The 25,168-nt window shown below is 50.2% G+C and overlaps 1 protein-coding gene across 2 annotated transcripts; it reads left to right on the forward strand.

Moving 5' to 3' along the window:
* Window positions 1–15,411: 15,411 nt before the first annotated feature.
* On the forward strand, window positions 15,412–24,872 carry GNG13 (G protein subunit gamma 13). 2 transcript variants are annotated; one of them, XM_054041606.1, is made up of 3 exons: window positions 15,412–15,882; window positions 22,153–22,298; window positions 24,631–24,872. In XM_054041606.1, the coding sequence occupies exons 2-3, from the start codon at window positions 22,201–22,203 to the stop codon at window positions 24,734–24,736; spliced, it is 204 nt and encodes a 67-aa protein (XP_053897581.1). In that variant the 5' UTR covers window positions 15,412–15,882; window positions 22,153–22,200; the 3' UTR covers window positions 24,737–24,872. The 2 variants fall into 2 exon arrangements, with proteins under 2 accessions (XP_053897581.1, XP_053897582.1); XM_054041607.1 differs by lacking the exon at window positions 15,412–15,882 and adding an exon at window positions 18,384–18,553.
* Window positions 24,873–25,168: the final 296 nt, after the last annotated feature.

The raw sequence follows: 25,168 nt of genomic DNA on the forward strand, positions 1-25,168 counted from the left end.
ATTGGTTCCTTTCTAGAGGAATTTGGGATGGCGTCATATGTTGGGAAAGAACAGAGAGAAGCGTAGCCTTCGCATTTGACTACTTAACTCCCTGTTCACCCCTGCAGTGAGACTCATATCCTGACATCAGAAATGCAAAACTATAGATTTTTTTTTTTCTAAATGAGGCTCAGAAGTACTTCCCTCACTTCCCTGTCAAATCCCACTACCCTAACTTCCTCAAACTGAATTCCCCTGAAATGTAAGACCACTGGGCCATTCACCACTGAAAGAGTCCTTGAGCAGAGGGAGGGCCTTTGCTTGTGGTAACATAGGGGGATTTACCCATCACTCCAGTCAGTACTGTGGGGAAATAGAGCAGGGGGGCCTTCTTTTTCATAGCCAGAGCTGTGAATCTGAAGGCCCCAAAATAAACCCTGCAACAGAGATCTGTTATGCTAACTACCCTTACACAAAGCAGTACAGGCCAGGGCCTGAACTAGACTAGACTGCACAATTCCCTGCCAAACTCGGTCAAGGGTCATGACCAGAGGAAGGGGGGGGGGGGGGCAAGGAGGGAAAGAATAGAAGAAAAGCCCCAGCAGCAGCACTAATGAAATGTAATAACCGCTTGTGTGAAGCAATAGGTAACTTGAGCTAAATGCAATTTCTTAACTCCTGCAGCTTCTCCTTTGGGTGATCTGTGACCCACTCCGTGATTCCAGCTATCTGCAAAAAATAGCCAATCATAGATCCTCTTTAGGCGTCCCAGGGAACCCCCTCCCCCGCCCCCAATCTTTAACCAAAAGACCCCAGAAAATAACATGTGTCTTGAGAAATGTACCCAAACTGGTGCCAAGTACCACCCCTGGGGAAAACCACCAAGCACCCCTCTACCCAAATAAACATCCAATTCTCAGAAAAATGAGGAAGGTACCGGGGGGGGGGGGGAACTGACCCCGACCCTAATTTCTTAACTCGCGGTTTGGGGAGGGACTGACCCCAACGCTAATTTCTTAACTCATGACGTGGTGTTTGTACTTTGCTTGCGGTTTAATGAAATAAAAGGCCGCCTGCGAGCGGCCCTCGGGGTGTCAGTCTTCGGACTGCACCCCAGTGCACTGGTATGTATGTCAATAAACTGGCCTCAGGCTTGAGTCTTTGAACTAAAATCATTGCGTGGGTGTCTTTGACCACAACAGTACCCTTCTGGCTGCCTTCTGCACTGCTATCCCACCACCCCCCATAGCCTCTGGTTGGTGCCTTTTGCACTCTTAAAACCCCTGAAACCAAGCAATCCCGCTCTGCATCTCAAACGAAATAAAATAATGCTGTGGGTGCAATTCCACTGGCAGTCTGCAGAAGAAAATAGTGTTCGAGGGGGAGGATGGCTCAAGGATGTGTGCGTTTCCTGAGACGCATTGGAACTGAATAAATCACCAAAAGGAGAACTAGGGAAATCCTTGAATTTGAATGAGTAAGTGACATGCCTATTCATTATTTATCTCCTCTTGAATGTTAATGAATTGTGATGATTAGCCAAATTCTACCGAGAGGATCATGCTATAGATAATGGTATAATCTGATGTGTATAAAGAACAGGCTTTCTCTGAAGACCAATATTTCTTTATAGCTGTTTATCCAAATTTGGATAATCAACAGAAGTTGAAAACCTCTTCCCAGCCTTCCTGTGAGACTAGCATCAACATAACCTCAAGGCTTAAGTCCGGTGGTCAATGTGGGATGTCAGGCTGAAGATCAATCGGGTTTAATGCATGTGTAATCAAGATAAGCAGAGTTTCATGTTGGATGTAAAAAGTTCTATATGATCAAAAACGGTTGAGTTTTTTTGCTAGTATTTCTCTGATCCAAATTTCCTAGTTATCTAAACTGGAGTGTTCCTTTAACAGACACCACTATACAGCCAGTACTGCCCAAAAAATGCAAATGTGTCTGCATGCGAAGTCAAATTTCATCCGAAAATGAGCTCAGCTCTAATATAGAGATTCAAGGAAGTGGCTCCACTTATTTGCATCTGGAGATGGTGGTGGGGTCAGGTAACCTTGGCAATTCAAGAACCATGTTTCATAATTCCATTGCCGTGGCCTTCTGAATCACTGACTAACAAAAGGGCTAGTCTGTGACAAGGCTGAAGGATGGTCTTGTGACTGTAGCACAAAACTGAGTGTCAGAAACCAGGGTTCCATTCCTGCCTTTGCCTCACAACTCCTGTGTGACCGTGGGCAGGTCACACAAACCACCTGTTGCCTCCGTCTCTTCATCAGTAACAGGATACTACTTCCATACTCTACCTGGCCAGTAAGGATAAACTCATTGAATTTGAGTAAAATTGAACTGATCCTCTGATGGAAAGCACTGTCTAAGTAGAAAGTAGTATTACTGGTACTAAGGGCATGGGAGCTTTAGAAATGTGTAATAATAATAAATTCTTTCTCCACATCCAGTATGGTGGGGGTAATCTTCCTTAGATGTAAATATTTAGGAATTATGCAGTGTTAACCGGCCACTTCACCTTGACTGGTCCCTTGAAATGTGTTAACGATTTATGCTAAACAATCTTTCACCTTGTATTTAGCTGGGATCGCCTGAGTAAGTTTTCAAACCTGTTGCCAAGCTCTATGAGAGCTCGAAAGCTTGTCTCTCTCCCCAACAGAAGTTGGTCCAGGAAAAGATATTGCTTCACCCCACTTGTCTTTGCTCTTCTCAAGATATCTGGCCTGCCTGTCAATTCTAAGTAACGTTCCCTAGGTTTTGCAATCAGAGCTTAAATTTGACCTGTGCAGGGCCTGACAGAAGAATGAATAGTAAACTCTACAATCTGAACATCCGTCCCTACTCCCTGATAGGGATTATTCACTACTCCATTGTCAAGCAGGTTCAGTGACCATTAGCAGCCTTTAGCATATATCCCATCACTCTTTGGGGGCAACTCAACTTATATTTTGCTGTAAATAAAACCTTAAGATCAAAAGTTCAGCAGGGTTGTCTCCTAAGATCACCTATGTATGTGATGCTGTGAAATCTTCTGCCCTAAATACAGGCCTGTATGAGGAAGAGTCAATGGACGTTTGAGTTGAAGAACAAAACATTTCTGAAGATTCAGCTACTCCTATCTTAATACTACATGGGACAGGTTTCATTACCAATTATGGAAGATTCCTGCATCAGGTTCAAGAAACCTCAGCTTGGCTTTTTTTGAGGTATGCAGAAGAAGCCTGTTCTTAGTTAAGTCATCTAGAGCTAGATTAAAAGCTAATTGTAATTTTAATTTTAAATTCTAATTCAGACAGAGAACTACTGACACATGATGCCTTCAGCAGAGAAATGAGCTGTGCGCTGTTCCAAAGAATTAGAAAGGTCATGAGAAGACAGCCTTAAAGACAACCTTAGGGGATACCTTCTTGACCTCAATCAAATCAGATTTAAGGTTATTTCCAGCTACTCTTGGTGTCCAGGAGGGGAGATAATGTGGGAACAAAAGTATGGTCAAAGGATCAAAATACACTGTTCCTAACCTAACAGGAGATTGTGATTAGCCACAGTAACTGCTGTCTTTAAATTTCTGAAGATGGGGAACAATGTTTGCCTACTATAGTGTATATCCTAAAAACTACTAACAGGGGTTGATGCTGTTTGATGTTGGGGGTAGGAGCTGGAGTGTGAAAGAAACAAAATTATTTTTGGATAATACTGATTTGTATTTAGACAGCACCTTTCAACCAAGGATCTTTGAGCACTTTACAAGCATCAATTGATCCTCATAGCCCCACTGAATGAGGTATTATTTGCATCTGTAAAGGGGGGACAATGCTACTGACCACCTTTGACAAAGCACTTTGAGATCTGTCCCTGAGCAGCACTGTATTAAGAGCCAGGCATTCTTTTTCCCAGGAGCAGAGCCCCTGTTGGGCTAAGTGCTGTATGGCAGGTTTAGTAAAACTCAGTCCCTGCCCTAAAGATATTACAAGACACACACAGGAGCTGGGTGTAGGGAACTAAAGCACAGAGGAGGAAGTCATCCTCCCAGGATGTTACAGCAGATCAGTGTCAAAGGCAGGTATAGAAGACACATGCCTTGGCCCCTGGACCGTATGACCTCTATTCTATCCCTTTTGCAGCTTGGCAAATGGGTGCTAGGAGGTTAAAGCTTTGTCTTCACTTGGAATTAGCCCCAATTCTAAGCCTTGGTGTAACCACCTGCAAACTACAAGCACAGCTATGCCAAGCCCCATTTCCAACATGAATGTTTACCACTGCTTGGAATGGGGCGGTTGAAATTATGGCTTTGTCTGCCTATCTTAAGGGTTTGCACAGCTGTAGCTATCCCAGGGTTGAAATCGGGTCTTGTCCATAGTTGGAACGTAAGATACGAACACTCTGTGTCACTTCTCCTTCTCCAAAAACAATCTAGTCTGTGCAAGAGAAGAGCTGCTGCGTCCATCCCTCAGGTCAGTTACAACCTGGGCCTGATCCTGTAAGACTGAATAGTCTCAACTCTTGTTGACTTCTGTAGCAATGGACGGCTCACTCTTGCTCAACAGCTTCCCTTTGTCACTTGATGTTGCGCCTGACTTCTTAGCAGCATCAAGCCAGTTTGCAAAGAGAGATTAAAAAGGAAGATACTTGTCTTTAAAGTAGAGTCATTGTGAGGCTTCAGGACCTGAGTTAAGGTTGCTAATAAAATAATATCTAATCCTGGCACTCTATGACCTTGGCTTGAGGAGAGTGGAGATGTTGGTTACCAGGAGTTGGACTCCTACGTCAGTGGCAGCATGGCAGGTGCTCTGTGGGCCTTTCGAAGGGGGAAGGCTAAAAGATTTGCCACCTGCCATATATTTTATACCACGTTTTTCACATAGCGTTTGTGGCTGCTTATTTCCAGCTCATTTTAGACCCAGTAGGTAAATGATTTCACCAGTCCTTGCTGCTAATCTTGCATGATCAATGGTCCCTGATATTCTACGGCTCCTAAATTATCCACTTGTATATTTTAATTCTAGATTGCATCCTGGAGGATGAGGTTATCAACTGATACAGAAATGTCAGAACAATCTAGTTAGGAACAGATATTGCCAGACTAGCGAACACTGAGTCCGGCTAGTCCAGTATCCTGTCTCGGACAGGGGCCCGCATCAGATGCTTCATAGGTGGGTGCAATAAACCCTGCAATAGGCAGACTTGGGCTAATTTGCCCCCTATGAAGATCTCATCTAAACCCTAATATTAGAGATTAGCTTAAACGTGAAACACAAGGTGGCATATCCCTTCCCCCCCAGAATTGTAGTAGTAACTATTGTAGTGCTGGATAAGCCTTTTATCCAGCTAAATGTCCAGTCCCTCTTGGAATCCTGCTAAATTTTTAATCTCAATTATTTCCTGTGACAGTGAGTGCTACAGTCTGATTGCGAGCGTGGGGGGAAATGTAATCATGTTTTTTATTCCCATTGCCCTCATCCTCACTTCCCCAGCCCCACTTATTGTTTGTTACTTTCACTCTTTGCTTTGTGTTTCTAATTAGAGCAGGCGCTTTCGGGGCAGGGTTTGTGTGTGTATGTACAGCACCTGACACAATGGGGGCCTAAGCCCCAACCGGACCTTTCAGCCCTGCTGCTATACAGCTATTCATTACTAGTAAAGCAACTTTTGAAACGTTCGGTTTTGAGATTACGGCTGAGATTTGCAAAGCAACCTGCTTCTGGCCACCACATTCCTATTCACTCGAATATAGATTAGGTATCTACCCCCCCCCCCCTTGCCAACTTCGGAAATCTGTGTATGTTCATACTCTAAGACTTTCAATGGGCAGTCAACTACCCAGTCAAAATAAGAGCAAGATGTGGTGCCATATACGGTCAACACTGAAAGTCTCTTTGGCTTTTCCTGCAGTCCAGACCTTCAATACTATATCTTTAAACTGTCTCTGCTGAGCACGATAGGACAGTCACTGATAAACTATTTCTACAGAGGACACTAATTAACCTGCTAAATGAGATTATCCCTTCTGAGCATGCACCAGAAAGCTAAATTAGCTAAAACACCATGCAAAAGAGATCCATAATTAGCCGCCTGTTCTGAGGGCACCATCAATGTTTTGGGTGACCTAATGAGGCTGTGCTTGCTCTGTGGGTTTTTGTGGGGAGCTGGGTGGGCTCATTTCTGCTGCAATGCCATTGTCCTCACATGGCATGCTGTGTCGTGAACAGGCCACTTCACCTTGCTGGCCTCAAGGTTCTCTGGCTCAGTGAGTGTAGGAGAGGATTTACAAAGACAGAGAACGCTGAGGCCAGCAGCCCGCATGCAACCAACTCAGTCCCCAGTAAAAGATATTCCCTGCCCCACCATGTCCCCCAAACAGAGTGGTGAGATTGCAAAATAAGACAGAAGTCGGTGAATGACAATGTGATCGGTGTCCTACAGCATGCACCTATGTCCCTGCCTGCGTCTCTAGGCTCCAAACATTGGAGGGCTTTGGAAATTTGGCCCTTACAGTTTACAGCCCTGATCCTGCAGCCACCGATGCTAATGGCAAAAACACCAGGGACTTCACTGAGAGAAGGGTCAGATCTGACATTAGATCAAAGCCCCAACAAAAATACCTCCATCATGCTGCATGAGGCATTAAGGACGGTGAGTAGATCAGCGGCTAGAGCAGTAAATGGGTTGGAGCATAATAGATGTAGTCTTCCAGAAGCTCCATATTTCAGTACTTCCAAGGGCTGCAGTGTAATGAGCTTGTTCTGTCTTTGGTTGGGTGTGTTTTGGTGGCTATCGAATAGGCATGTAAGTGCAGTGGTAGCGCATTTGGTTTCCACTGGATGCAACGCTTTTCACAGGTCCTGCATTGTGGAGTTCACTTACTATTTTCCAGAGGGAGCAAAATGTCAGAGGACTCTGTAGTTTTCAGGCAAGAGCCTGGTTGCAGCCCCCATCATGGCTTCGGTGGAAGAATTGCCCATCGGCTGGAAAGTTCTAAGTAGCTCCAATGCGTTACTGCAGCACGTGACATGAAAATTCCAGGCAGGTAGCTGGTGTTGAGATGGCATCTAGGTAATAAGTCGCTAAACACATCGGCAATATCTAGATTGAAGTGTACATGTATTCACCTCCAAACTCGTGGTTAAGCGAGCCCAACTCTCCAGTAGAAGGAACATCATATTCATATTGCATGCTGCCATTCACTGGGCTAATGCATGAACAAATTCAAGCACTGGACAGGTGCAGTTGTGACAGTCTGCAGGAGCTGCTGTCCTCCACAGGTGCAGTGTGAGGATAGTTCCTTACCTGGCTGGTTATCAAGGCTGGGTTCAGAAGATGGGATGGAGAAGGGAATCTGACTCTGGACTGCATGGGAACGTCAAAATCGAAGCTTTAAAATTGGACAGTGAGTGAAGGCTGGATGAAGGCATTGGGCTGGGATTCAAGTGAGCTGGGTCATTTCCCAGCTCTGCCAGGGAAATACCTGGGCCCAACAACTGTGGGCAAGTCACTCAGTCTGGTCCTCAGTTCCCCCAGTGTAAAATGATAATCTCTCATTTCTCTCTGCCTTCTCTAGTTAGGCTGTGAGCTTTTCAGGGACGGGCCTGCCTCATTCGGTACAGCACCTCGCCCAGAAGGGCTGTAATCACAGGGAGGCTCTGGGGGCAGCACTGTAACCCTATACATTTCCTGTCAGTTATTGTGTTGTTAGTTAAACACTCTCTCAATGAACTGGGGCACACACCAGTCTCTTTCTTCCAGCTGCCTGCCACAAAAATCATTTGTAATAAATTGGACTAAGCAACTAACCAGCAGCTCGTTGCTGGCTGCCAGATGGACAGATGGCCGACAATCATTAATATCGCAAAATTTCAGGAGTTCATAATTCCCTAATCTATAAAGCTGGGCCTGCAATCTGCCAGACCTGGCCCAGAAGCGTTTGCTGGGGTGACGCCCACCCCAGCTGGGGACAGTCCTCTGTAAAACTGACTTTTTTCACCAGCTGAAGAATTTGGCCCGGCTGATATTTCAATGTGAGCAGGTGGTCAGATCCGTGTGCTAGGGCCAGGCCAACAGATGTGTGGCCATTGTGCATGATTCTAAAGAAAGGGACGGATGCTCCTCCGAAGTACCCCAAGGGAGGGCTGTTCAGTCTGATGGGAAGCTGAAGTTTCACTGCGTACCAGTCTTATAAATAAATTAAATTAATGGAGATGTCCTATCTCCTAGAGCTAGAAGGAGACCTTGAAAGGTTATCAAGTCCAGCCCCCTGCCTTCCTTAGCAGGACCAAATACTGATTTTGTCCCAGATCCCTAAGTGGCCCCCTCAAGGATTGAACTCATAACCCTGGGTTTAGCAGGCCAATGCTCAAACCACTGAGCTATCCCCTCTTGATTCAAGGTACAATGCAACGGCTGCTGTGATGTATTAATGCTCAACTGCCGCATGGCCGTTTTCAGCCATCCAGCTCAACGTGTTTTGCAGAGGCGGGCGGCAGCATTAGCTTCATTTTACAGACGGGAGAAACAGAGGAGCAAAGCCGTGAAGTGACTTGCCCCAAAGTCAGCTAACAGGCCTGGGTCAGAGCTGGGCACAGGGCCCATGACTCCTGAGTTCCTGTCCGGTGGCCCCTGCTGCGTCTCTGGAAAAGCTACCCAGAAAAGCTGAACATCCCACGCTGTCAGCCCCCGCACCCCTCCCCCCCATTGAACTTGCTGGGAAACCTGTCGGAGGAGATGCTGCAGCACCCTTGATTCCCAGTTGCTCCTAAGTGCGAGGTTAAACAGAGCCAGCGCCCCAGGCAAGTCCAACGCGAATGACGTCATCTATAACAAAGCTCTTCTCTAAGGGCGCTTTCTGGGCTCTGCGGCAGATGCGCGTAGCCCTGTTTCGCTGTCACTACAGTCAGATGTCTGAAAAGCCAAGAAAATCCAATAACCCACGTTCAGCGTCATTTTGTCCTTAAACCCCCAATCCCGGCCCATAACTGTTCGGAGAGGTGGCACGAGGAGCTTATGATTGATGTCAGCGGATCAGTAAGCTGGTATTTCTGAATCCCGTCTCGCTGACCTCTTTAAGCGACATGTGGTGTTGTTTAGAAAACGCAGCGCACCGTAGAGAGGGAGGAACCCCAACAGACTGCTAACTAGGAGCCCGACATCATGGCTTTAGAGTCGGAAAGAAAAGCCCAGTGTTGGTGTCACAATGGAGATGAATCCACTCTCGTTAAGAGAAAGCATTGCTTAATTATGTAGGTCTAGTGAGGCCCCCCCCCCAAAATAAACAAATCAACCAACTAACTAAAGAAAGAAACTCACCCCTGCTCCCGGAGCGGTTTTACCCTGGAAAGGGCAAAGCACCGGAGGTGCCGGGTTGGCTACAAAGAACGTGCCAGAGACTTTGGCTTCCACTAGGGGTGCTCAGAGGCGAGGCGATGGGTAGCAGCAGCCCGATGCTGGTGCCCCAAAGAAAGAGGTGCTGGAGCTCCTCCGTTGGTGCCCCCTGCGGCCACTAGGCTGGGTTGACTTACTCGTGGGCAGCAAAAGCAGAGAAGCAGGGGTCCCTATCCTCCCTCCAGGCCTGTGACAAGGGAAAGGGCCTACGGTACTGCTCATGGGGGGATGGAGGTGTAATGAAGTGAGGAGCCTAGTCCACCTCCCTTGGCTGGCTCTGAGCGGAGACGTGGCAGCTGCCACCTCCCATCCCAGCCATGCCTGAGACAGCAGCACGAGCCGGCCTCTCGCACAGACGGTAACAGGCTGGGGCACCTGCATGCCCTGCATATGGGGAAGCCCCTGCCAGTGCTGCAGGCTGGGAAGGGGAGCCCCAACATTTCCCCAGCCCCGAGCTCCTGTCTGTAACCTCCTGAGTGGGCAGTGGGTCCCCGGCTGCAGGGCTGCCATGTCAGGCATGGCCAGGAGAGCTGATGCAGGCTTCTGGGTCTTCCCTCAGAGCTGGCCAGGCGAGCCTGGGCCCCTTGCCCTCTCCCCCCAACATTGCACCCCCGTCAGAAGCACTGGAGCTCCAGGCTGGCTCTCAGGAAAAAAAAGTGCCTCATCAAAACGAGAGCAAGAAAGGACTTGGGACTAGCAGAGGAGGGGGTGCCTAGAAGATGGTCCTGTAACCAGTGTGGGCAAGCCCTGATGGCCTTATAAAATGGAATAGATGTTAAAAAGCTGAAACCAACTGTCAAGAGCTTAGGCATGATATTTGTGATGCTTAGGAAAGGGTTAAGCTGCTAACAGCAGTGTCATGCCCTCCAGGTCACGATTAGCCAATGAGAGTTTGCCCTAGTGCTGTGATATTGATAAATTGATTGGTCTAGAAGAGCATGGGTGGTGGATTGGCTATTGTCCCTGGACTGCAGTGGAATTCTCCTTCCCTGCTCGCTGGTGAATTACTCCCTTATTCAGCATACAAGTCCTTTAGTATTTTTCAAGTCCCTGGAATACTTTTAACAGGGGACATGGTGCCCAAAGAGACAGATGCTATGGCCGGGAAGGAGCATCCAATGGGCAGCACAGATTGGCCCGATATTGTCCCTTTTGGACTCCATCTCCGCCCCAGCGAAGATCGCGCATGTGGGGCCTTCCCCGCTGTTGTCATGAAAAGAACGGCCCAAGTGAGGCACGGGCCAGCTGTTTCTGAACGTCATCATTTCGCTTAAACTTTATGTGGAAATTTTGAACATCAATTAAAAAAAAGTCAGGATTTCCAGCGAAAATGTTCTTGGGAATTAAGTTCGGGACGCTGAGCAGCAACCAGACTGAGAACCTTATGCAGAGATTTCCGCAGGAGGTGTCACTGTTAGGCCAGAGAAAACAGCACAGTGAGCATTGTGTGGGTAGTGAGAGGCAGGGTGATAACACAGCCTGAGCCCCATGATGGAGCAAGAAACCCCCATCTTTTCCAGCCAGCCCACACCTGAGAAGCCCCAGTCCTCCCAGCAGTAGCACAAGCCTGACTTGCCAGGCCAATATAATTCAAGTAGAGTGACACTTTCTGGCGGGACTGCTGGCTTTAGTTCTTACAGCGGCAGGCTTGCTAGCCCCTCTCTGCTCCCCTTTCGTTGTGTGCATTGACCAGCAACGCCAAACTGAACCAGTCTAAGGCGTGTAGCCTGGTTTTTCTGAGAGCTGAGCCACGGTTTTGCTGCCTATAAAAACACAGCTCGTACTGCAGTCTGTAGGCAGACTTTGGTTCCCATCAGCTGAGCCTGCATTGGTCGAATGGGCAGCGACTCCCCAGGAACTCACCCAAAGTTCTTTTGATTTGACATGCAGCGGACGGAGCCCGCAAAGGACTTTGTCAATAACAGACGTATAGTACCTGCCAACAGCAACTACCCTGGCGCCCATATTGATTTGGAGCGGGAAATGTATTGCCCTTGACGAGAAAGCACGGGCTGCTGGAGAACGGTCAAGAGCCATTAATAGTGTGCACACACACACACACACACACTCTCTCTCTCTCTCTCTGTCCTGTCCCTATGCATGCTGACTCACATTACCAGCATGTGTGTGTAGCTTCCCTCTCTTACACGCACTCTCTGTTGAAATAGCAGCCCATGGGTTAACGTCTTGCCTTCCTTTACCTCTCTGCATTGAGCCCTTACTAATTTTAGTGCCTTGCATGGTATCACGTATCAGGGGGTAGCCGTGTTAGTCTGTATCTACAAAAACAACAAGGAGTCTGGTGATGCATCTGAAGAAGGGAGGTTTTTAACCCATGAAACTTATGCCCAAATAAATCTGTTAGTCTTTAAGGTGCCACCAGCCTCCTTGTTGTTTTTGTAGATACAGACTAACACGGCTACCCCCTGATACAAATTTTAGTGCCGCTTTTTCATGGGTTTGTGCAGACGCGTTGCTCGTGAAAGGTGCCAGTCTGGTGCGCTGGCTGTGCTTCACTCCGGCACAGGCACCCGCAGAAGGCCTGTAGCACCCCACTCTCCTGCCTACATGGCGCGGCACTGAACGGGGGGATCACCTGAACTAGTGCTGTCTCCATGGCCCATTGTCCTTGGCATCGCTTCTCAGCTTTCCCCACATGCCCGGCAAAAGTGGGGGGAAAGGGGGCACCTTAGTGCCAAATGTTGTGAGCGCTGTGATGTGACTGATCTAGCACCTTAGCCAACATGGCAATAGAGGGCTAATGTAGTGTCTAGGAAGTGGGTGGTATCCCGTTAAATAGTTTGGGAGCTTCCGAGTGGGTCTCCCCACCTTCCATTGCAGACACCCCCAGACCCTAACGAAGCAGCGGTGTCGCTCGGGCACCTATGCAGCTTTGTGCAGGGCTGGTAAAACTGGAACCCAGCGGTGGCCATGTGGCGGCGTCGCTGCGCAAAGACACAACAGCTTGATAACGCCACCTAGTGGCCAGGTTGAAGAGAGGGCGGTTAAAGAAGAGGCCAGAGACAGGAGCATGTGAAAGTGTGACAGCCGGCAACCGCTCACAGGCGACAACGAGCAAAACACCAGCCACATTCCAGCACTGCCAAGATGGGGACTCTGTTGTGGGACATGCTGGGCAAACACGTAGCAAGAGCCAGGCCGGACAAAGGGGAAACAGAAACACTGAGCCAGAAGGGCCTTGCCTAAGGTCACCCAGCATGGAACCCAGGTGTCCTGACACCCAATCCAGTGCCCAGTGCGACTGGTTCTCAACGAAAATGTAACTGTGGAGCACTGGGAGCAAAGGATGGCCCATACCATCGAGCAGTATAATGCTAGAACAGGCCTCAGTCATGGCTTGCCCAGCTGGGGTAGTGCACATTTTGGTTCACTGCAAAGGGGTTGGGCAGGGCAAGTGTTATGCCTGCCGCCACTGCATCGGCAATAGCCAAGCTCTCCCCCTCCCAGCTCCTCAGCCAATCTGGCTCTCCTCCCCCCGCTCAGCCCCCCCCCCCCAACACGGTTCTTTGTCCCAGGCTCTTTGCCAAGCGAGTCCCAGTCACCTTTGAACTCAGACTGACTGATCTAGTGCCCCCCCCAACCTTAAAAAAATCTATGACTCCTTGTCCACCCAATTCCCAATCGCCAGTCTCCTTGCCCAATCGCCACTTCTCCCCTGCCCCCCACCGCAAATGCCCAGTCTCCCCCTGCAGCCCACCCCAGGCTCCTTGTTCCAATCGAACTCCGCCCCATCGCCCCCGCTGGCTGGCTCTGCGTTCCAATCAGGCAGCTTTCTCCTGAACACGCTGGGCGTCAGCGGAGGGAAGCACAGTGCACATCAGCGACACAGGCCCTGCTCTCAGCTTTGGTGCCCAACCTTGGCTTGGCCCACAGCCTCCCAGTGCTGCAAAGGCCGGGAAAGTCCTGCTGAGCCCTGGACAGAATCTTCTGTGTTTAGCTGCAAAGCGCTGGTAAGTTACAAGTAACTTGTCCTTGTGCCACAGCACGGTGCACTAGAGCTTTTCAAAGGATTTTTTTTTTTAACAGAGGCAAAACAATGTGTTTTTTCACTCGCCTCCATCTTGGAAACAGCTGGACCATTTGGGCTGAACTTTGGCAAAACAATTCAGCCTGAGGCAGCCGCCCGGCCAGCATGGCAACATTTCCGCCCAAACAGCTAAAATTTGGCACCGTTATAAGTAACTGAAAACACGGTGTGGTATCAGGCAACCTTACTACTAAGCAGTAGCTGTCAGGCTGGCCTATAATACAAACCGCTGAGACAAGGGGTAATTCACCATAAGCATACACTTACCGTATGTACGATGTGCTAGAAGTAGGGTACTGACTGTGTACGTGCCGGGATGTATTTTGTGCTTGGTTCATGACCACTGTTGTGTTGCAGCTGAATGCAATTTGCGAGTCTAATGCAGCAGAGATGTGCTAACTGCATGCTACTGAACGCACTAATATGCTCCTAGACGCTGGCTTGCTCACTGCCTGGGCCTGGTTACTGATCACAGTGGTGGGATGGACCAGACAGTAACTGGGAAAGCGCTACCGAGTCTAACCAAAAATACACCCGTGAGCTCAGCTGGTGTCTTTAGAAATGAGGCTATCATCATAGCAAGGTAAGGGAGCGAAAGACGGAAACTAGTGTAATAGGATACGGGGCCCTTGTGTAGCAGCTTTTAGCCCAGGCTTTCAACGCCATTAATATTATCGGTTCTACTGCAACTTACACCCGAAAAGCTCCAAGCATGTAAACAAACCAACCAACCCCTGAGCGAATTAAGACTTGTAACACCCCTGGAAGGTTGGTAAATAGCCCTGTTTTACAGCTGGGAACCTGACGAGGGGAAGTGACTTGCTCTGGGTTAAAGACGCCCTAGTTCTAGCTACTAGCCCGTCCTCTCTTCCAGCACGCAGCATCGAACCCAGAAGTCTCGAATCCCAGGCGTCTATTCTAGACCATCGTGCAGGGGTGGCCAACCAGTGGCTCCGCAGACACATGCGGCCCTTCAGAAGTTAATATGCGGCTCCTTGTCTAGGCACCGACTCCGGGGCCGGAGCTACAGGCGCCAACTTTCCAATGTCCCGGGGAGTGCTCACTGCTCAACCCCTGGATCTGCCACAGGCCCTGCCTCCACTCCACCCCGTCCCCTGAGCCGGCCGTGCCCTCACTCCTCCCCCTCACCCCCAGAGCCTCCTGCATGCCACAAAACCGCTGAGCAGTGGGCGGGAGGTGCTGGGAGCAGGAGCGTGGGGAGCTGATGGGGGGCTGCTGACGTATTACTGTGGTTCTTTGGTAATGTACATTGGTAAATTCCGGCTCCTTCTCAGGCTCAGGTTGGCCACCCCTGGCCTAGAGCATCCATCCCAGCCTTCCACACTTCTTACATGACCGCTCTGCTCCATTTAGGTGGGTGGGATTATTTCCGTTTTTGTTTCACGGTAATTAAAACAGTGGCCGTGTTAGTTCTTTCAATTCTTAGCCGTTTAGCTACCTGGCTTTTCGGAGGGGTTGACGTGTTTAAAAAATGTGTAATCCGCCATCATTTCTGTGACTGCTCCGCGTCTCATTTTAACACGTTTCAAACAGGCCGTTTCAGTCTGCTGGCGCGGCGGCCCCGCTCGGCTCCACGCAGGTGCCAGCAATAAGCCTGGCCCTGGTGCTAGGGTGACCAGATGTCCCGATTTTATAGGGACAGTCCCGATATTTGAGGCTTTTTCTTATCTAGAAGCCTATTACCCCCCCCACACACCCCCTGTCTCGACTTTTCACATTTGCTGTCTGGTCACCCTACCTGGTGCTGAACCAGCACGCCCGCTCTTGCACCAGTTGCGTGAAGGGCACCGTGGAAAAGCCGGCCGTGGGACTAGATTTTTTTTTTGGTTTAATAACGCAGCAAATACTAACCAGGACATCTTGTGCAACGTACCCAGCAAAGCCTGAGGGATGATCGCTGTGTCTGAGTGATACAGTCACGCCTGGATTGCACCGTGTTATTCTAGCCAGCAGCTCCTGGGTCCCCGGCTCCCTTAGGGACACAATTAAGGCACCAGTCTTTAGGCAAAGGTAACTATGGTAGCCAAACATTAGCTGTTACTGTCAGTGGAGAAAAGCCTGGTCAAGAACTAATGAGCCATCAGCATCAGCAGCAGCCCCCGTTATCCCGCCCAGAGGGCATTGGCGTGATCGGCACGGGCGCCAGGGACACAGGCTCGCTCGCGTTCGGCTTAGCTCGGTACCAAAGCGTTAGCCAGCCAAATCCTCCGGGGTGGGGTGGGGGAAAGACGGTCTCATTATCCCGCTCGGCGCTGTGGCTGAGGCAGCTGGCCTGGCTGTCCATTAATAGATTACACGGAGGATTTGAGATTGTTAACAGGGAAGAGCGCTTTAGCTGGATCCAGGCTGGGAAAGGGCCACTGCGGCGCGCCCAACAGCGGAGGACGCATCCTTTAGGAGGGACCTGTACTTCTCCCCCTCCCGGTTACACATTTTCGGACAAGGTAGGTGGCTGATTTGATGTGTTTCTTTGAAAAGCGGCACCACAAATGCTTTGGCAGGGGAGGGGAGATGGGGGGTGAATTATTTCCCCCCCACGCTCCCTCCAGGGGAAGCGGGGTGAGAGATGAAATCAAAGCCGCCTTGTATGCCTTGCTATTGATTTGCCTGCATCTCTCTGTAACAACAGCAGAGACACGCATCGCCGGCTCGCCTGCCCCGGAGGGGAGCTCGCGGCTGCGGCTTGTTGAACAGTCCAGGGAGATGGGAATCGCCCCGCACCAGCGGCCCTTTGCAGCTGCTGTCTGGGGCTAGCGGCTCAGTCTCGGGCACGCTGCGTTGCCATTTGTTTTAAAAGCGGGGGCCTTCGCACCGCTCAGCCGGAGAAGCTCTGTTGGGGGTCGGGGGGGGGGTTAAAGTTAGCCATGCGCGGCCTCTCGGGGATGCTCTGTTGGGATCCCGGCGGCGGGTGGATGTTTTTGAGGGGACCATTGGCGTTTACTGTCACGGTAGATGAACGGGATCGGCTCTGGGTTCGCCCGGACGCTGGTCTTGCTCGCCCACAGAAGTTGGTCCAAGACAAGCAGTGACCTCACCCACCTGGTCTGGCGCATCAGCAGGGAAGTCAGGCTCGGGGCCAAATAGGGTGACCAGATAGCAAGTGTGAAAAATCAGGACCGGGGGTGGGGGGTAATTGGCACCTATATAAGAAAAAGCCCCAAATATCAGGACTGTCCCTATCAAATTGGGACATCTGGTCACCCTAGGGCCAAAACAGCCCTCGCCGTCTGGCTGTACAGGGCGAGCGTGTGTGGCGTTGAGGGGTCCGGGTCAGCTGGCGGCTAGACGTGGGGAGAAAGTGAGTGTGTGGGTCGGGGTGAGCGCACACCTCGTGCTGCTGCGTCCATGCAGCCCCGCTAAGACTGACGACCCCCCCCCAAGGCAGTGGCTGCCCCCCTAGAGAATGCAGGGGGTGGGCTGAACAGTGTGACAAGGGAGGCGGCCTCTGCGCCGGGTTGCTTTAGGTCTTTGGGGGCAAGTGCCACCTACAAGCGGCTGGGTTTCGAAGCAGACCAGAGGCAGATGGACAAATATGACTGAGCACCAGGGCTGCCTCGGGGTAGGGGAGGAGCAGAATGGAGCTGATGGGTCTGACCACCTCCAAAACCCGGCTCTGATGAAGTCCCTCCTGCCCGCTGCCCTCTCGCAGGCCGGCGGCTCGCTCCCCTTTAAGGTGCCTGTATCCCAATGTGCTCTGGCGCACTGACGCTTAGCCCGGGGGTGAGCTCTGCGACCCCCCGAATGGATTATTGGAACTGGCGGCGGAGGCTTTGCTGCCCAAGTGCCCCCCTGCTCTAGCAGCACGAATGGGTTCTTTACATGACATTACATGCTGCTTTCCACGCACGGCTGGAGGCTGCCCGGAGGGACACACCGGGACGAGGGTAGCTCGAACTGGCTGGGTACCACCCTGCCCCCCGCCATTGACCAGTGCAGCTCGGTTTGACAGCAAAGTGCAGCAGGGACCACTGGGGACAACCAGCCATTGGAGCTGCGGTGTTAGCCAGAGGGGCTTGGCCCAAAGGAAAGTCAGCATCTAGGTCAGGTGGTTGGGTCTTCTGGCCCCTTCCTCAGACGTGAAACAACTTTGCTTATCATGGACTTATTGTGGTATTCGGTGCCAGGACTTCCAGGGGCTCACCTGGACTCTGTTATGGCCTTGCTGTGTAACCTTAGGCCATGTCCATGCTCCGTGCCTCAGTTTCCCCCGCTGTGAAATAGGGACGATAATACTTCCTTCCTCCTCTTTGCAAAGAGCTAGAGGTGCCAGCTGCAGTATGAGACATTGCACTGTACATTTCCTTTGGCTTTCGGCTCTGGTATTTCTTCCTTCCCCCCCCTTTCTATGTTCTGTGATTGTTTCCCTCCCGCTCTCTCCTTTAAATTCTCTTCCTCTCCGCAGTCCTTCCCATTCTCTTCTCAGCCTCTCCAGACTATCACTGCCCCCCGTTAAGCACGTGTCTAGTGGTGTTAGCTGGCAAGGGGCAGTAACTGTTGGAAACCTGACCAGCGCTGGCTGTTCGGGTGGCAGGGATCGCCCTGAGACACATCACTGTGCTGCTCAGTGGGGGACAATCCTGCCAGGCCCCTCAAACCCATGAACCCAACTGCAACAGCCCGCAGTGAACCCTCAGTGCAGCTCGACCCCAAACCACAGCCCCGACTCCGATCTCTCTTACAGCCGTGTAAAACCGGAGTAACATTGGCTGCCTGGCAGTGGGCCTGATCTCCACCCTTCTCCCCCACTGTGGTGCAAGGGTCAATGACTTCTTAGTGAAGGCAAAATTTGTCTTGGTCTCTTTACTCAGGGACTGCGTCCCACCTGCTCCCCCTTCTGACAACCTTTTAGCCCAGATCATGTATTCCCCGGCCATCAAACACGCTGCGTTTAGAGTGCCCAAGTGGTTACGTGCCACACTCCACCTAAGGGCAGCAGAGAATCTAAATCGCAATCAAAGCTGACCTGGTTCTCCCGGTTACTTATTTGAATGCTAATGCTGCTGGCAGCGGATGCAAAGCACAAAACCTGCTAGCCCACACTATAAACTGAGAAGCTGTCGTGTTATTTATGCCACTGCTTAGCTCTGACTTTGGCGGACTAGGACCTGTGCAAAGGTAGGTGTGGGGCTGCTATTGTGATGCGGAGACACATGCAATAGCAGGTGGGCAGCGGAGAGACACTTTTACAATAAGGGCTGGATTGTGAGAAGGGCAGCGTCTTCCCAGGCCGGCGCACTTTGTACCTGCAACGTTTTAGTTGGAATTGAATTGCAGGAACAGCTCTGGGTGTTTGCACCTCTACCCAATGCAGGGAGAAGGGCAAATATCCCATTTGGTGCCTGCGCGTTCATTGCTGCAGGCACAGATTGCACCTGTGAACAGGGAGGCCGGGCTTCAGTCCCCAGAAATTGTACCTCTACAGGTATCCCGGAGTCTGGATTCCCCAGCAGCTCCTGGAACCTTTAATTTCGAGGTGGACGGAGAAATGGGAACTGGACTTGGAAGGAGCTGGGGGGTGGGGGGAAAGAGCGTGAACAAGATGACTCAGGAAATTGGTATTTGTAAAGCACTTTTCACCTTTAGTGCACCGGCTAAGACGCAGGCTGGGCTGGTGTTAGACAAAGTTGTTCTCCTCTGGTGGCTGTTTGGTATTGGCTTGGAAGGATTCGATTTTTATCAGTAAATATCGATAAACATCAATTTCACACATACACACACACAAAAAACTATACATATGTCCATCTATGAGGATGGAAATGTACCCAAAGGCGAGGTAGGAAAAATGCTGTTTGAGAGAAAGTATTCGAGTTTGATGTTTAGGATATTTACTTTGTATATTTTGACATGCGATGTTGGGCATTTGTGTTTCAACAGTTAAAGCTTTAATTTTTGGAATCTTAGCATCCACTGTCATGAAACAATTGTCTGCCCCTCCCCAGCCCTTGTCTGACCTTCCCAGAATTTCCCTCAATGGTGAAGATTTAAATAGCTAAAAATCTAAAAATAAAAATTTATATTATCCATCAAAATCATCACAAAACAAGAATCAAATTCTGCCAAGCCCACCTGTGTGCAATAAGTTGGTTTCAGTGCAGTGCCTAGTGGACAGCCCTCCATATTACATCACCAAACCATCACCGTGACAACTGGCACTCCCACGCTGGTAGAGAAATCAAGGACCGACTGTCGTAGGCCTGCTGAACCCCACTGTGAGACCTAGTGGGGGGAGCCCGCAGGTCAGGCCTGAAGCACGTTGGGAGGACAGGGTGTGAGGGATGTTCGCAGAGCCATGATGCCAGCCCCTTTCAATCTGTGCCCAATTTAATATAAATGTCACCGCGGCAGACTTGTGAGATGGGGTTCAGAGCTTTCACACCAAGGGCCTCCCTGCTTAGTAAAATGGGACAAACCGGATCATTCTGTTCATTGTGCTACTAATGGGCCAGATCCGCAGCTGATGTAAATGACGGCAGCTCTACTGAAGTCAATGTTGCTTGCCTGACTGACAGCAGCTGAGGGTCTGGCCCAGTGTTTGCACTGTAGGCCAGATTCGGATATCTTGCCTTGTGCTGAATAGCACCTTACTCCATCAGAAGTCCCACTGACTTCAGCGAGGCTATTTGTAATGTATGACTCAGGCTAAGAGTACCAGAATCTGGCCCTTAAAGTCCTATTAGATCCAGGAGGAATCTCTGAACGATCCCTTGCATGCGCTGCAGGAAAGCAATGCTTTTTTCCCTTTGGGGCTTCAAAAGAGCCTGAGGGGCTTGTGATGCAGCAGGAGAACGCTAGGTGAGGCAGACAGCAACCTAACTAACCCGCGACGTTTTATAGCAACAAACTCGATGGGTTCCACCTCCATGTTGGAATCAGCCCCCTGAGAGACAAGGGCCCAGATCCTGGAAGGTATTTAAGAGCCCCCACTCCCATTGAAATTAATGGGGGAGAGGTGTTCAAATACCTCTGAGGGCCTGGGCCACAGTGAGACAGGAACTCTGTGGAAGAACTAGGCGTAAGCCCCAGGCCTACCCCCTATCCAAGGCACTATCCTTCCTCCAGTTACCTGCCTTGTTCGAGATTAGACAACAGGAAGCTGTGCTCAGCTGTGTTTGCCAACAGCCAGCTGTTAGAATGGCTTATGCTGGCTCCGGTGGTTGGACCTCCTCTGCGTCCACTGGCAGATTAGCCCTATGCCAAGGGAATCTCAATCTTAGCTCGGAGATTGAGCCAGCCTTCTTTCCTCTGACCCAGGGCCTCTCCCCAGCTGTCTGAAAGCCCCTCACACAAAATTTGTCTTCCCTCTCATATCCAGACTTAGCGGGTATCTGCATATGTGGCACTAGCGACTTGCCCAAATCAGAACATTGGTGGGTCTCTTGCAGGTGTCCAAAAGGAAATCTTCCCCAGGCTCATTCAGTAAGAATTGTGTTTGGTTTGTCTCCCCTGGAAGTCACTCGTTGCCTCTCTCTTCATGAGCCCTTTGCCTTCCCCCATCTGAACCCCAGGCTGCTTATAGTCACATGCCACTTGTAAGTGTTGTCCTAATGTCTGAGACAAGTACACTTGGATCATCTCTGACCATGAGACACACAATGCCAGGAGATTCTCAGTCCGCAGGATCCGGGCCTGGTTTCACACAGGGAAGGCAGGATTCGGAACAAAGGGGCTGTGGTTAGCAAGTAGTACCATGTGTCCGACCCACTTTGGAGCTTAGTCCACTGTTACACCACTCCTCAAAGGCAGATATTTACATCAAGGCTAAATCCTTCATTTCCATCGGTCAGGAACAGCTGCCAGCTCCCCCACCCCATGCCGCACTCAAAAGGATTTGTTAGTCAAATGATAATGCCGTATGATGCACTATGCAAATTGCAGAGGGGAGGGGGAAACAACGCAGGGGAGAATTACTTCCAAATGAACACACGAGCCCGACCTAGTTCCTTAGCGGTAGCCTCACACTGAGCAGCAGCCATGGCAGGAACCCTTGATGCATGGGAGGGACCCATAGTTGCATCACAGAAAGAAGAGCGAAGGGCAACAGCTGTCGAACGCTGGTGTGACTCTGGGCTACGAAGGCCTTCTCCCATGTTTAGAGAGGTGGGGCTGGGTGGCGGTGAAGGAGCTGCAAACAATGAGCCCCTGGTAAAGGTCTGGAAGGACATCTAAGGGCTATGGCAGGAGCAGATTTTGGTGGGGGGGGAGGGTCAGTGCCAGGGACCACGATGAAAGGTAGCCCAAGCTCAGCTTCCTGGCATGACCTCGCTGACCATCTGCAACCCCCAGTGGTGACGACAGCCCGAGTCTGTGGCGCACACACAGTGAATATGCCGAAGGGGGGATTCTGCATCAGCAGATCCTAAGCCCCAGGTTGTGAGTTCATTTTGTTTGAACTCTTATGGCAGGGCTACGTGTGGAGCCACCGTTACCGGGTAACCGTCACGCCCATTGCACCCAACAGGCCCCGGGCAAAGGGGCGGGTTGCACTGAAAGCCTTGACGTGTTCTCGACAAGCCACTTGATCTGTGAACACCAGGGCAGGGTCTTTTCCAGTGACTAGAGAGGCCTGTAGGAAAGCTCATTTCCAAGGGCCGTCCAGCACGGACGTGTTCAGCCAGGAAGGGCCAGAGCGGGAGGGAACAAGCTACAATAAACGCACCTGAGGAGGAATGGGCTTTGGGAGTGTTAACGAGCGCAAATTTGCCTTTGTTTTTCAGCCCAGGTTGCTTCCCCATTAAGAAGGACGTTCGCTAAGACCTGCCACCATGGATGAATGGGACCTTCCACAGTGGAAGAAGGAAGTAGACAGCCTGAAATACCAACTGGCTTACAAGAGGGAAATGTCTTCTAAAACAATACCTGAGTGAGTCAATGCTTTCCCTGGCCCCTTCTGGCGGCCGTTCAGTAGCCCACATGGAACAAGGTGGTGGGTCTCAGACCAAGGCCTAGTGGTTGGAACGAGTGAGGTGCAGTGGCAGGCCCTATGGGAAGTGGGCCCTGCTGCTGGCCCTGAATAGGACGGCAGATTCTAGGGTCTCGACTCCATCGCCCTTTGCCAGAAATAAATCGGCATCAAGAATACTTGGGCCCAGATCTTCCACAATACTTAGGACCTTTGAAATCAATTGCAGTTAAGTACTTAATTACCTCAGAGAATCTAGGCGTAAATTCCTAACCTTAGCTACACAACTGGCTCTGCCCCACCAGCAGCACCACCGATATCAAGGGAGGACGGCAGAGCCAAAAGCATTCAGGATGGCCAGTTTTCTCCAGCACTCATTATCGTCATAGGATCTAAGCACCAATACATAGAGAGAAGTGGGTTGTGTGTCCAATCTTCCAGGAAGCCTAAGCACTGGGGTTCCAGGCCAGCAGGAAAGATTTGCCCAGGATAAGGGTAACGCTCGGTTAACACATGTCTGCACCTAACTTTAATTTAGCTCAGTTTTAGACATGTTTGGGTTGGATCAGCTGTTTCTCAGTTCTTTCCCCCTGGATTAGAAAGCAAAGGACGCTTCCCCTTCGGTGACCTGCTCTTGAGGTGGTAGTAGCTTGCAGAGTTCCTGCTTTAGTCCATATTTAATGGTGGCCATGCACCGCCCAGCGGGCCTGAAGATAGCGCTCCCTGCGGAGCCAGGCTGGAGGTGCACCTAGAAACATCACTTCCTCTCTCCGCACCCACAGCCTGGATAAGTGCACGTACAACAGAGTCGCTCGGCAACACTTGTGTAAAGGCAGGCGTCTGCTGGTGCAAGGGAGGGGGCGTGAAGGGAGCTGCCACTGAACTTGCATCTACCTCTGAAAATCTGCACCTTCGGGTGCAAACTGATTGCATTGGGGACAACTCCATAGCGCACGCAGCAGGACCTATTCCATTCTAGGCACCTTCCCTGGCTTCTGGAAAAATTCATATGACTTAATGACTTCGTTAAGTTCTAAATCTTTGTAGTGTTGTTGTGCAAATTCTCATGAGAAAGGAGTCGTGCACTGTTCTTTTAAGCCCTGGGAGCTCTAAGAATCCAATCCAAGACCTATCTAGATAGCAGAAGTAATAAATAAATATGAATATATGGAGGCATACCTACCATAGAACTGGAAGGGACCCTGAAAGGTCATTGAGTCAGTCCAGCCCCTGCCTTTACTAGCAGGACTAAGTTACTGATTTTGCCCCAGATTCCTAAGTGGCCCCCTCAAGGATTGAACTCACAACCCTGGGTTTAGCAGGCCAATGCTCAAACCACTGACCTATCTGCCTCTGCCCCTGCCATCCCAACTGCATCAGATGCATTGAAATTAATGGGAGTTAGGTGTTCAAATACCTGTGAGGGCCTGGGCCAAAGTGACACAGGAACTCTGTGGACGAACTAGGCATAAGCCCCAGACCTACCCCCTATCCACAGGACTATCCTTCCTCCAGCTTACCTGCCTTGTTAGAGATTAGACAATAGGAAGCTAGTGATGGCGACCTGCCATCCCACACTTCTCTGTGCTCTGCCTCCAACCGTCTACACCCTTTGGGTAAGTGGGGGGGGGGGGGGAAATAAGGAGAGGGAGGGGGAGTAGTCAGCAAGACACGTGAAAGGGAAAATACACCAAAAAGTGAGAGAAGTGAGAAGACTGGAGAGAAGAAAGGAGAGCGAGTGGCAAGTGTAGCTGAACACGGTGCCAGGAGGCCTGGGGGCAGCTCACCCACTCAGCCATCCCAAAGGCGGCCTGCTGAGACACGGTGCAAGGGACGGACAAAATTAAAGAACCAAATAAATGCAAGAGCCACTGCTCCTCTGCTAAGTTTCCTGCTCCCCACACCACAGACCAGCCCATCGGGCTTCGTCACCACTCTGGACAATGCTGTGCCCTGCAGCCGATGTAGCTCACTCCAACGGCAGCAACCCCACAGCATTGGGAAACTCAGAGTCTGGGCGTTGAGGGTTTAGTGGGACTGCTGGGTTCTCTTCACAATCGCACTCCTGACTCTGTGTAGCTGTGGGCAATTGCTTGGCCCCCTTGTCTTTTGAGGATACTATTATTTTACCTACCTGACGGGCCGGGCCGGCTGGGCGACGCCATGGAAACGCTAAGTATCATTACTGCATAACAATGAAAAGAAACAGTTCTAGCTCCACTTCAGCCAGAATAAGACAATGAGAAACGCCCAGAGCCGTTTAACCATCCCGCCTCTCCCCTCTTCTCTGTAGGTTGATGAAGTGGATAGAAGACAGCATTCCAGAAGACCCATTTCTGAATCCAGAGCTGATGAAAAGCAACCCTTGGGTGGAAAAAGGAAAATGTACCATACTCTAAATGCCCCTAAATCCAACTTCACTCCCAAGCGGCCGTGGCTGACAAAATGGCTTCCTCCTGAGATATTCAATTTTGCATTAACTCTGAATGTACATTTTTTTTATTAGTTTCCTAATATGACTAACTGTACAAACACTATCCTCATCTTGTCTTATTATTTTTATTAGTAGAAGCGATTCTTTTTTATACTGAAAAAGCACATGCCATAAAAAAGTAAATTGGTAAGAGATGCAATGTATTGGAGACTAGCTGATTAGCACCATCAGAATGGGGACTTGAAAAGCAATGTCGAACAACGGGCAAAAGGTTTCTCTTGATTAATCCTGTAGTTTTCAATTAAGCTTGCGCTTAACTATGCTTCTGTGAACCTTACAAAGCCTTTTTGAACTTGTAAAAGAAAAAACACTTTTATAAAACATTTTCAATACTTTT

This window comes from Malaclemys terrapin, chromosome 10 (assembly GCF_027887155.1).
Source record: "Malaclemys terrapin pileata isolate rMalTer1 chromosome 10, rMalTer1.hap1, whole genome shotgun sequence".
Taxonomy (NCBI): Eukaryota; Metazoa; Chordata; order Testudines; family Emydidae; genus Malaclemys; species Malaclemys terrapin.